The following is a 13,571-nucleotide window of genomic DNA, read 5'->3' as shown; positions in this document are numbered from 1 at the left end:
TTAAAACCATTCTAAGATTTCATCTAACTCCCGTCAGAATGGCAACTGTTATGCATACAAAGAACAATAAGTGTTGGTGAGGATGTGGGTCAAAAAGTTACACTCATACATTGCTGATGGGACTACAAATTGGTGTAGCCAATATGGAAAGCAGTATCCAGATTTCTTGCAAAATTGGGAATGGAACCACCATTTGACCCAGCTATCTCACTCCTCGGTCTATACCCAAAGGACTTAAAAACAGCATACTACAGGTACACAGCCACATCAATGTTTATAGCAGCAAAATTCACAACAGCTAAACTATGGAGCCAACCTAGATGCCCTTCAATAGTTAAATAGATAAAAAATGTAGCATATATAAACAGTGGAATATTATTCAGCAATAAAAGAGAATAAAATCATGGCATTTGCAGGTAAATGGATGGAGTTAGACTAGATAATGCTATGTGAATTTATCCAATCCCCCCCAAAAAAATGCCAAATATTTTCTTTGATATAAGGAGGCTGATTCATAGAGGGATTGGAATGGGAACATGAGAGGAATAGACAAACTATAGATAGGGCAGAGGTGTTGGAGGGGAAGGGAGGGGGCATGAGGTAATTAATGATGGTGGAATGTGATGATTATTACTATCCAAAGTACATGTATGAAGACATGAATTGCTGTGAATATACTATGCATGTAACCAGAGATATGAAAAATTGTGCTCTATATATACAGTAAGAATTGTAATGCATTCTGGTGTCATATACAAATAATAAAAATTTATATAAAAAAGAGAAACCAACCATTGTTTTTGGGACCAAGTCTTTTCCACTAGGCAGTCAGAGGTAAAGCATGAAACCTCAAGGCTAGATTGTACAACAGGAGATCAGAACTGGAGAAATAAGCAGTGCCCAGGTGGTCTGCATTTTTTCAGTCTCTCAGCTTTAGCTCTTGGTCCCAGTGCTCAGCTGCCCAACCCACATATCCCTAACTTTCCAGTCTTGTGGTTGTATGTGAGGTTCAGTTATAATGAACATGTATTCACATATGAATCCAGAAAATTTACTTCTGGTTCATGCTACTGCCTTTCCTATTTCCACCTTCTTCCATCCCTTTATTCCTCTTTCTCTAATCTAATGAACTTCTATTCTTCCCTCTCCTGTCCCCCAACATTCTGGATTAGCATCTGCATATCAGAGAGAACATTCAGCCTTTGGCTTTTTGGGGGGATTGGCTTATTTCTCTGAGAATGACAGCCTCTATTTCCATGCATTTACTGGCAAATGCCATAATTTTATTCTTTTTTATGACTGGGTAATAGTCCATTATATATAGATACAACATTTTCTTTATCCATTCATCTGTTGAAGGGCTCCGAGGTTGGTTCCATAGCTTAGATCTTGTGAATTGAGCTGTTATAAAAATGGATGTGTCAGCATTAGTATAGTATGATGCTTTTAAGCCCTTTGGGTATATGCCATTCAACAAACATGTATCGATCACTTCTTATGTTCAAGACACTGTTTAAGACATGAGACACATGGAAGTGAACAAAACAGATGAGAAAATTTTGTTTCCTCAAAGGTCTTACATTTCAGAAATTGACTGGCAAGGGAGTGATGGAAAGTCTAAACCATAAAGACAACAAGGAATTCAATTACACAGTGTATTGAAAGGTTCACAACACTGCAGGAGAAGTGGTCCCTGATGAAGGGAATCAGATGGAAGGAAAGGAGAAACCCTGAGAGGTAATTGCAGTTTCAGAGTGTAGTCACACAAAGCCTCATTGAAAGGTACAGTTTGAGAAGAGGCTTGAAGGAGGTGAGGAGCGTTTTTTACGCTTGGAACAGCAAGTGGGCTCAGGGGGTCTGGGGTGGAGTGATTGAAAGGGAGCATAGCAGTAGATCAGGCAGAGCCAGAGTATGTGAAGCAGTACAGCCTGTTGTTGTGAATAAAGTTTTATTAAAACAGAACTAATGTCCATGTGTTCTCCTATTTTGCATGGCCACGTTCATGCTACAAGTGCAGAGTGGAGCTGTGGAGACAGAGACAATCTAGCTCACAGACAGTTGTGTATTTACCATCTATTGGTCTTTTTATGGAAAATGTGTATGTCCCCTATCATGGATAGAGAAAGGCAGTAAATGGTTAGGGATTGTGTTAGAGCAGAAATGGAGGAATGGAGTTAGAAGTGGTTAGGTTCTAGATGTGATGTGAAGAGAGGGCAGATGAAATTTACGAAAATTCCAAGTGTGTAATTGGGAGAGAGAGAAAGAAATCAAAGGATGTCAAAGGTTTCTGGCCTGGACAACTGGAAAGATGATGCTAAGGAAGACAAGGAAACTGTGTATAGACCCGACATCCCACCCCCACCCACAGGGGAAGGAGAGCAAATAGGAGATTCCTTCTCAAATGTGTTCAGAAAGAAGATACAAAGAAAAGAAAAAGACACATTTGGACTAGAGGCCATGTCCCCATTCTCCACCTGTCCCGCAGACTACTCCCTCTTCCTGTGGCCAGATGTCCCTCCCCCATGAACCTTGAGATTGCTTCTCACTCAAACACCAACACAGCAAGCAAAGACACCAGGTGCCATGGTCTTTACAGGGGACTCACAATCTGCCTCAGTCTTAACTAGTTAGGGGGAAATGAAGCTCTGCTTCAGGGAACTGAAACCTGCAACATTCTCAATTTAAAATAATCATGTTATCCATCAAGATTTCAGAAAGTAGCAGGCAGTAGTGCAGTTTGGAGTCTCCCAAAACAAAGAGAAGAAAAAGACACATTTGGCCTAGAGGCCATGGAAATAGACGAAAGAAAGCCAAACCCTGGAGTAGCATTTACCACAAAAGTAGAGAACACAGTGTTCCCTAGGAACCTCAGAACAAGAGGATAGGGCCAACCACCAGCAGGAGGCACCAGACCTGCCTGGCAGCAGCACTTGCAGCAGAGGAAATGGGAGACAGGAGGCTTTCAAAGCTCCAGCAGGCATTCCTGCAAAGCACTGTGGGCCAGCAGGAGAAGAGCAGCTAAAACTGAGAGGGGTTCTGGCCCACCCCAAAGTGAGTGCAGTAGGTCTCCTCAATATGTACTGTATGATGTATAATCAATATGATACAACAGCTACTTACATAGCATTTACATTGTAGTGATGATAATTAGAGATGATTTAGATCATTTGAATGTGGGCAGTCTCTCTTCAACTCTGGAATTTGGTGTCTGTGAGGGGTCCTGGGTGCAATTCTCTGTGGATACTGAGGAGCAGCTGTAAGTACAAATGTCCCACATTCAAATTGGAGGGCTGATGCTATCCAGACACTAAACTGTCTTGGAAAATGAACAGCCAGTGCTCTTTTTCAGACAAGGCCTCACCCAGAGGAGAAATTGTTGGGAAAAAAAATAGACACAAAGGATGAAACTCCCTGTGAAAACAGCCAGAAAATTTTAGATAATAAGTCGACATTTTTTAATTCTTCAAGAAGGAAGAGGAGGAAGAGAAGGAGGAGAGCAAAGGGAGAATGGGGAGGGACAGAACTGGAGGGAAGAAGAAGAAGAGGTGGAGGAAGGAGAGATGGAAGTTGCCATTCCATCACATAAGAAACTCTATCCTCAACCATACTTTTACAAAGAAAATGAATTTTGCATAAAAGTGCATAGCAAGAAAAGAAAAAAACCAAATCCCAAATAAAGGTATTCTAAAAAACAGGAGAATAGCATCCTCTCAGACGACAAAAACAAGTCAGAAGAGAACCCCCCAAGCACATCTGATGGTAACCCACTCTTTCAAAACTAGCTAAAACACAGAAGGCCAAGCAATGGAAACTAGGACAGAACCTGAGAGGGGAAAGGAAAATTATATCATGGATATAGCTTTCTTTTTGGGATGGTGAAAAGTTTTGGATTTGGATAGTGGATAATGCTTGAACAACATGGTGCATCTACTTAATGCTGTAGAGTTATCCACATAAAGATAGTTGAAATGTTGAGTTTTATGTTTCATAATAAAAAAGAACAACATAAATGGAAATTAGAGGAGATGGAAGAAATCAAAGAAGTCTAATCTAAAAGGAAAAACATGAATGAACATAATAGATAATGTCTAAAAAGAAAGAATAATGAATTTTTTTTAAAAAAATGAAACACATGATAAAAAAATATCCCAGAGACCTGGTAAACAGGAAAAGCAAGAAAACCAGGCAAATTCTACAAAGAAAAATACAAATACACGTAGGAATTTAATATCTCATAAAGGTTACATTTCGAATCTGTAGGACAGATAATTTAACAAATTGTGATACATACATTTTGGGGTTAAATATCTCTGGACGTTTCCAAAATGTGGGAAAAGGCGATGTCTCCTGTGGGAAGAGTGGTGAAGATGGTGACTGGCAATTTGGAGGGAATGGGTAAAAGCTGTTGGGGCTGCTGGGTCCTGCAGCTGTTGGCAGGTTGATCCTTGTGCATGCGCACTCTGCTTGTGTTGGGAGGAGATGGAAGCCAAGGAGTGATTTTTTTTCTTGTGAGCTTCAGGTTCCGGGCAATGGTCCCTGAAGACAGCACTTGCCAGAATCAATGGAAGAGGACCTGACAGGCTTCTCAGTTCAGTATTTATCCCCCCTTTGAAGTGTGATCTCTCTCCTTCACCCCCTACCCCAACATCTCTATGCTGTGGTCTGAAAGCCAGGTTGGCTGCCTGCAGGGGGCCCTTGCCAACACTGAGGACTTGAGGACACAAGCCTCAGATTGAGGCCTTGCTTCTCGACCATTAGTAAAGTGTCAGAGTGATACTGGCCTTGTGTGTGAAGGTTAATTCAAGTAGTGCATCTCTGCTGTCCTGGTGCATGGGTGTTGAGTCAATGGTGATTTATTCCAGGCCATGTTCTGGGTAGGCCTTATGCTGCTGCAGTTCACTTGGCCAAGTCCCACGTTACCAGCTTCCCTCAGGGTAACTGTGAACCCTCTGACACCCCTGGTAGATTCCCCGTGTTTTGTATTCACCTTTCCCAGCTAGGATCTTAAGTGACCCAAACGTGGTGAAGATGTGCCCTGAAACTTCTTTTGTAAAATATCTTTCAGGTAGGCCAAAAATTAGGCCATTCTCCATGAGAGTTTTTTGTTTGATTTTTGCATTTGTTCTGGTCAACCTGAACCCATCTCCTATCATTTTCAACTTGATTGTCATTTTATCATTTTAACCCTAGTTTCCAACATTGTGTTATTGGTCAGCCATTTTGCCAATTCCTGATTCTTCCAGTAAGCCCATACATCTCTCTTCTTTTTGCCTTCCTAGTGCTAGATCATATGCCTTCCTCTTTCCCCCATTCCTTGCCTTTACTTCTATTATCCTGGCCAACTTTGACTTCCTTTCTTCTCATGCAGGCTGTGATCCCCACCGCTACCAAATTAAACAACACTTAACAGCCATTCAAACTCAAAATTCCTGTTTATTATCTATTAATCAATTCCATTACATTTCTTTATTCAATTTTATTAAGTTTTAAAAGTATATTGGAATGAGTACATATACATATGTCTATGAGGACAAATGTTTGGTAGCCAAGTGGTAACACAAGGCTTCTTTATTATCTATTAACCAATTCTATTGAATTTCTTCATTCAATTTGACTAAACTTTAAAAATATATTAGAATGAATACATTTGTATCTTTGTATCTACATATTTATAAACTTTGTATCTACACATGTGGAAAACTATGTGATGCCCAAGCAGTACCAGAAAGCATCTTTATTACTTATCTCTCAAACAATTCTATTACATTTCTCTATTCAACTATATTAAGTCTTAAAAATCTATAAGTGAATACCTTTGTATCTATGTACCTCTCTGTATATATATGTGGAAAACTATTTGGTATTCAAATGGCAACATAAATCCAATTTATAACTTACCCTCTAATCAATACTATAGGATTTCTTTATTAAACTATATTACCTTTTCAACTGTGCCTAATGAATAAATTTTCATCTATCTATCTATGTGTATATGAGAACACCATTTGGTACCCATGTAGTACCCAAAGGCCTCTTTATTTTCTAACATTCTCAGTGGTACCAGAAGGCCTCTTTATCATGTATTAGTGAATTATATTACATTTCTTTATATAATTTTATTAAACTTTGAAAGCATCTGAGAATAAATAAATGTGTGTCTCTCTATCTATATACATGTGGAAAACTATTTGGTCCCTAAGTGGCACCACTGATCTCAGCAGCTCTTACATTGTGTAGCCATAGTAGCGAGAAATCTCCATCTCTCTTTCCTTCTCAATGAAACACTGCACTCTCCCCAAAGCAGTGTACTTGGCAGCATTCTCACGCTCTTGTTGAGCCTTCTTCTTCATGGCTTCCCGCTCTGGCCTCTGCTGTTTGGTGATGGGAGTTGATACTACTTGCCCAAGAACATTGGGTTTCCTCCATGGAATTGGTTGTAAGGCAAAGTCTTGGAGTAGATATTGGTTTTGAGGCTTGGGCGGTTGTGACTGGGGCTTAGTCCCAACATTGGGAACTGGTTGCCAATGGAGAGAAGTGCAAGATGATGTTTTGTAGGGTGCAGACCCAGAAGCAGCAGACCGAGGGACACTAGGCTGGGTAGAAGCACTCACACCTGACTGAATGGCATGGGTCAAAACGGGCTTAGCTGGCTTGGCAGAAAGCATCCAAGATGGGTTAGCAGTAGCTGGTTGGGATTGGTTGACTGCCATGGGTTGAGCTGAGCTAGCGGGACACGGCTTGGCAGGGTAAGCCCCAGTGGGTCTGCGTGAGGCCAGAGATTGTGGCCTCCGATTGATTACTGGTCGAGGTGGAGGTTTCTCCAGGGTCAGAAAAGGCAAAGGTACCAATTTAACCTTCCCAGGTGGTGGAGGCTCATAAATGGATGGAGAGGGACCCTTTCCTTCAGCACTAATATCTGGATTCTGGGCTTTGACTTGTGATTTCTCAGGACCCTTAACTGCCAGCCATGGTTTCATAGCTGGGTATGGACAGGGGTCTTGGTTACGGCCTGAGTTTCCCGGGGCCCGGGAGGAAGAGAGCCCAGTTTTCTTATCATTCTTCTTCCCTAATGCATGGAAAACCTGCACCGACTCCAGCATGTGCATGCCGAGACAGCTCCGAGGCTTCTTAAAGGCCTCTTGGCAAAGGTCAGGTTGGTTCCTCTTCCCCTTCAGTTTGAGCAGAGTTGGCTTCTCCTCTGCCTTGACTTTGTTGCGTGGCTCCTTCCTCTCCTGGGCTTTCCTGGAGTTGTTTTCTCTGGTCCTCTTGGTCTTTTCCTGCCCATGGCCCTTAGCCTTGCTGTTGTTGCTGGATGCAGCTTTCTGAGCTTTGCTGATAGAGTGCTTGGCTGTGTGCACAGGGGCCCTGCTACTGTCTGCATCCCTGTAAGAAATTTCTCCTCCCAATGTGAATTCCAGGTTCCTTGGCTGCATTTTGGCCTGAGGAGTTCCATCAGGACACTCTGAGGCTTTATGTTTGTTCTTCCTCACTGGATCACTAGGACCCTTTAAGGCACTTGTGATTTCCTGACCCTGATTCACCATGATGGCTCTGGTATCATTGGATTTTGTTATTGTGGGACTTTTAGGTTGGTCAAACTCTTTTAAGGAATTGAAAAGCTCAGGAAGGTGAATATCCCCCACCAGTGTAGTGAGGTTTGCAAAATCACTGCTAAATTCAATCCCATTTCTAAGTGTGCCTTGGTCCTCAAGACTCAGGCTATTCCTTTCTAGATGGATATTGTCAGAATGTGGATTCTCCTCTTGGTCCAGAGGACCAATGGAAGCCAGAAGCTGGTGGATTTCAGGGATGTCTAAAGGGAGTAGTGGAGGATCCTTGTTCTCCATGGCAATCTGGTAGGCATCCAGTGGCTCTGAGAGCATGGTGTTAATCTCACACAAATTCTTAATCTCTGTTTGTTCCTGGCTTTGATTTGGAGGCAATGCCAAGAAATCTGTGGAACTCTGGACTGGAGTTATTGTGGAAATGTCCCCAAGTTCAGTTTGTGAGTTGTTCTCAATTATTTGGCTTTTTCTCTTATTGCAGATGTATGGGAATTCTGGAGGCTGTGGCAGACAAAATGTCTGACTTGGAGGTTGCAATCCCAAGGAAGCCTCCATCCCTATGGAAGTTTCCATCCCTACAAAGGAAATAAGGACAATGGTAAGTAGGATGCTCCCCCTTCCCAGCAACACACTATTCAGGGAAACCACCTATGGTGGAGAAAGCATTTCTATTAGCTCTTTGTAAGGACCACTGACAGGTATCTGTTAAGAGTTGCATATTAGTTACAGGTGATCACTTGAAGTCTTACTTTTGGTCTGGTCCATCACCATGGCAGCATGGGTTTCTGGTAGAGCACTTGTCTCCTCTGTGGGAAACACAGAAAAACTGTTTCATGAAGTCTCTCGTCCTTATATAGGGGCCTCTCAATTCTCTCCACTCTCCCCAGAATGTAAGAACACTTAACACCATGAACTAGGAGAGGGTGGAGATGTTGCACATGAAATCAATGTGAAAGGTCAGGGGTTTTGGACTCCTGCTTTGGACAGCATCTCTACATACAGAGGTTAAATCCTGCAGTCAATTAAGGATTAATTAAACTGTCACACCCTGATATGTGTTGATGTATTTTTCTAAACCAAAGTAAAATTAGGGAAATATATTTATAGTGTGGTTGTGTAGCTGGACTGGGTGCAAAAATAGTGAACAGCCACTTCCTTCCGTGTGCTCCTAGAGGTCTCTTAAATGCATGGATGACCATTATGCTGTCCTGCATGCTTCTCAGAGTCTGAAAATTGGGACTGCTGAACAAGATTGTGGTTAAAATCTCAGCACTTGAATTCTAGGGATGTGTGGACCCACAGTTACCAGCTGAAAACTGGACCCTCGTTTCGAGTGGTAATCTTATTTCTTCCCCTTTTTGGTGTTTGTACTCACCTTGAAAATTTGTTCCTTCTATTCTTTGAGTGGACACAGAGTAGTAGGTCACAGGTGTAGGGACTGATGGTAGGACATTTGTGGGCTGAACTTCCTTCAGCCCTGTCACCATTTCTGGTTGAGGGGCAGTGGCACTACTTCCTGCATATGGCACAGAGCCATAGGATTGCAGGCAGGGCCAATTTTCTCCAGAGAGCAGAGTCCCCAGAGAGTTTTGATCATAGTAGTAGACCTGGCTTCCTTCTTGGTGGGGTAGTGAGAGGCTCTGTCCCTGATTTGCAATCTGAGTTAGTGTCACCTGGACAAGCCTAGCAGATAGTGGTGTATACCCAGGGACCATGATATTGGATTCAGAAGTTTTTTCACACTGGGATATCATAGACAGGGAATAATCTGCTGTGTTCTGGTTAGTGACAGTCAGATTAAAGTCCCCGAGTGAAGATGAGCTCTTTTCAGCACTTCCTGGGATATACCACTCAGAAATACTTGGATATGATGCAGGTGCCATGGGAATCTGGTTCTGGCCAGTAACCCCAGACACCATGGCTGTGCTAGCATGTTGATAAAGGTAGGCACTGCCCATGAGTGGCTGGAAGGAGGTGCCACAGGTTGAGGGCAGTAACCATGCTGAAGTGGCAGCTGCAGCAGAGGCTCTGTAGAAGTTGCAGACCCCTCCTGTCACGGAAGCTGCATTGGTCACCACAGGAAGAGAGAGCTGCCGAGAATCAGCATTTCCATGTAAAGAAGAATTTTGGAAATTTTCTGTAGGCAGAAGAGGGTGGTGAAAATATTGATGAGACAGGCAGATTCTTACAATATTTGAGGAATAATGTCATCTTAATGTTGTAGTAATCAGGAGGGCCCTCATTCTAATAATCATTGAGAGACCCCAAATCACTCCATTTAGGATGTCTGCAAGTACTCTTCTGATTACCTGCCTTTTCTCTCAAATTGGGCACAGAAGTCCCAAGTGGTCTGTTTCACACATTGTTCCCTAAAAGCATCCTTTTCCTCTCCTACGGTTCCTTTGAGCCTGCACTAGTATTGACTCCTGAATTTGCCCTAGAACTGAAGCACTTTCGAACTCAGGGAAAACCCCAACATTACCAGTTAGCAAATGAGTACACCAAGGGTCAGTGAAGTGAGATCGACTTGTTCAAAATCAGCAACAGATTATGGAAACTTACTCCCTGGCCAGGACTCTAGTTCCAAAGATCAGAAATCTGGAGAAACAGAAATTTGTTTTTCCCTGTTCATAGAAAATCTACTGATATCACCACAGTGATGTTTAGTATCTCCTTTTGTTTGTCCAGGTCACATGATATTTCCTGGAGTTCAGTTTTACCATCCAAATGATAATTTAAGCGTTATTCTTTGCCCTCTTTCAGCCTAACTGCTGATCCTACATGAAAATAACTACCTGAAATTCAGTTTCTCAAGAAATGCTTCTTGAAAGAAATGGAAACTTTCTGAGCTTCAGGTTACTCATCTTTAGTGTGGTTATAACAATACCAACAGTGATGATTCATCCATGAATAAAAGTCATGTTACATAAGATTCATGTGGGGGCTGAGGTTATGGCTCAGCATTAGGGCGCTTGCTTAGCACATGCGAGGCCCTGGGTTCAATCCTCAGACCATGTAAAAATAAATAAAATAAAGGTATTGTTTTGAACTACAACTAATAAATAGATATTACAAAAAGTTTCATTTGGAGGGAGTTACAGTATGTTCTGGAAAGATAGAAGCAAAAATAAAAAACAGCTCAGAACTAAAAGGAATGACTAGATAGTAATGAACATATGGATATGTAGCAAAAGTGAGTGTATATCAAATTTGCTAAGAAATGAGTTCTGTTATCATGCATACAATATTATGAAAGTGAATGTTTCTCTTTGATTTTAGTGAATACTGTTAATCAAAACAAAGCTCATAATTGAAGGTGAGTTTGAATACATTCTCAAGCAGTACATATAGACAGAGAAACTATACTAAAAATGTGTGTAATTTGAAGTAAAGTGAACACAAATTTAAGTTAAGTGAACAGATGGGTAGCCATGTGGAAAAGCGAAAACCGAAGCCAAAACCCACTATGAATCTGGGCATGGTGTGGTGGGTCTCTGGTCCCAGCACTCGGGAATTCAAAGACACTCTGGGGAATTCAGCAAGATCCTATCTGAGAAAACAAATAAAATGTCCTGGAGATATAGCTTGTGTAGCATGCTTGCTTAGCATGCTTGATACCCTGTGTTCAATCCTCAGAACTGGAAAGAAGAGAAGAAAGGAAGAAAGAATGAATGAATGAGAGGAAGGAAAGAAGGAACAAGGAGCAAGGCAGGGAGGTAAGGAGAGAGAAATGGAGTGAGGGAAAGAAGAAGGGAAGGAGAACAGAAGGAAGGACGCAAGAAATTTTGTACATACTAGAGAAAAAAACAATAAGTGTAAAGTAATTTCATTACTGTTCTTGTTTCTCTTCCTCTAAGGATTACCCACACCAAATAAAAGACATTAATCCCACTAGGTACATATTTCAATTAATATAAACAGATTTTCTGATAATCCTTTTGGTTATAAAATAAAGTAGAAAAAATGCTTTAACAAAATCATAGAAGCCTACTTTATTATCACATTTAGAGGAAAATCTTGTCCCTAAAGTCTGAGAAAACCATCATAGTTAATAAAATAACAAATTTAAAACAATTTTTGTCTTTTATTATGACATTTCCTTCTCTCTTTTATATTAAAACAAAATTAAAACAAAAATGTTTGAGCTACCCTACACCCTAGCCCCAAACAATTATTTGAAATATAGACAAAACAAAATTCTTCACATAATTATTTAAATAAACTTGGAATTAGAGATGTGAGCTTGAATTTTTATTCTCATATAGTTCTTTCTTTTGGTTCTTAGATTTAGAAATCATCAATGACTATTTGTAGATTGTCTGTTTTAGAAAAAAAAAACTGTTGTAAAGATGGAAAACAGCTTCACCTTGACAGCTTTTATCACACAAAGGAATGTGTCCTTCTGATGCAGGTTTGGACAAGCCATTTTTTAGAAATACCTGTAGTTTAAAAATCAGAACAAAATAGGAGGGAAAATGCTGTTTCTCCAGCTCTGTCTAGAACCACTTTCCTTGGCATGTTTGGAGGAAGACTCATTTCTAAAACATACTTCTAACATGTTCATGTTCTAACTGTCAACATCGTCGGTTTTCAAAGAGGTCATAGAAAAACTGTAACAGCCAAATATGACTTTTCTGATAACCTGCTTACCCCAGTGATACCCCAATTCAAGTCTTAGTTTCCTTGCTGGTCCGTTAATCTAAACATTCTCTAAACCAGCCTCTGGGAGGATTCACTCTATACTCTCTTTTGGTTTAAATAAAATCTTTGCTTTTCTTCCACATCCATCCCAACAACTTCTTTTTTCTCGAGAACATCATTCTCTTCATCTCTATTATTCTAACATTTTCTTCTCCCTTATTTTTATATTTTCTTCCTCCACCGAGTTCCTGTTGCCTTGTGCTTAAACAGTCACAAACTTGCTTTCCCAAGAACATCTGCCTCCTTACAGCCCTGTCCTCCTGCTCCTCTCTTCCTATTTCTCTTTTCACCTAGTTTAAACAGAAAACTCCCAAATATGTGAATGTCCCTTTTATGAACAGCCCTAAATTTGAAATAATGAAGTGCAAATCTTGGTGGAGGGAGACTGTTACAGAGGAAACCTCTTGGTTTCCACCCTGCCTAGGATTTGTCTCTTTCAGTTGAAACAACACAACCATGAAATCTGATTTCATTCTCTATAAACATGCCCCTCAAGATGCAAGAAAAGTAAGGGACCAGAACATGGGCAATCTGTTATCCTCATGTAGCAAATCAAGAAACAGATTTTGTGAGAGAGTAAGATAGTCCAGTTCTGTACCTAGTACATGTCAAATTCCAAATTAATTTAGGTGTCCAGATTTCTAGTTCCATCCTTTCCCCTATTATTCTAAGCTCTTTTGACTCCATGAGTAAATTGAGGAAGGTAAAAGTCTAATGAAAAACTTTAAAAAGTTTCTTTACTTACCTGACATGGTCAGAGAAGAGGTCACATCAATTGCAGATACAAAGGATGAGGAGACCACCCCAGAGGATGTGTGGGTGGCTGAGGGTAGAGAATGCATGTTTCCCAGTATGGAGTTCACTGGTCACTGTTTACTGGCCACTCTAATGACTGGTTACTGGTCACTGGTCACTTGCGATGATCCAAATTTGTTTACAACTGCATGGCAAGCCTAAGATTCTAGCAGGTGGCAGTAAGTTTGGTGGGAGAATGATGTCACAAAACTGTTCGTTTAAAGGTATGAAGTAGCCAATAGGGTGGTCAGACTCCCAAGGAGAAGGTGGGATTGGGTGGGGAAAATGACAAGAGAGTTGATTGGGTGACAGAAAGTGACAGGAAAGTTATAATAGAAGCTAAATGACTCAGTTCTGGTAGGTGCAGCCCTGCAAGAGGGACATAATGGGCTCACCCCATGACTCCCCTCCCCCAGGCTCTTGTGTTAGGGATATCATCTCCGTGTTCGTGTTAAATGTTCATTAAAATATTATGAATATGTTATAAATGATGTTTCACAGTGTAAGAGG

General features: G+C 41.0%; 1 protein-coding gene across 1 annotated transcript; it reads right to left on the bottom strand.

Moving 5' to 3' along the window:
• Positions 1-6,224: 6,224 nt before the first annotated feature.
• LOC143380484 (uncharacterized protein C2orf78-like) lies at positions 6,225-13,108 on the bottom strand. Its single transcript, XM_077105158.1, has 4 exons — positions 13,012-13,108; positions 8,941-9,702; positions 8,315-8,371; positions 6,225-8,140 (listed from the first exon to the last, which is right to left on the bottom strand). The coding sequence occupies exons 1-4, from the start codon at positions 13,106-13,108 to the stop codon at positions 6,225-6,227; spliced, it is 2,832 nt and encodes a 943-aa protein (XP_076961273.1).
• Positions 13,109-13,571: the final 463 nt, after the last annotated feature.

This window comes from Callospermophilus lateralis, chromosome 14 (genome assembly GCF_048772815.1).
Source record: "Callospermophilus lateralis isolate mCalLat2 chromosome 14, mCalLat2.hap1, whole genome shotgun sequence".
Taxonomy (NCBI): Eukaryota; Metazoa; Chordata; class Mammalia; order Rodentia; family Sciuridae; genus Callospermophilus; species Callospermophilus lateralis.
This window is presented reverse-complemented; position numbering and strand designations above follow the sequence as displayed.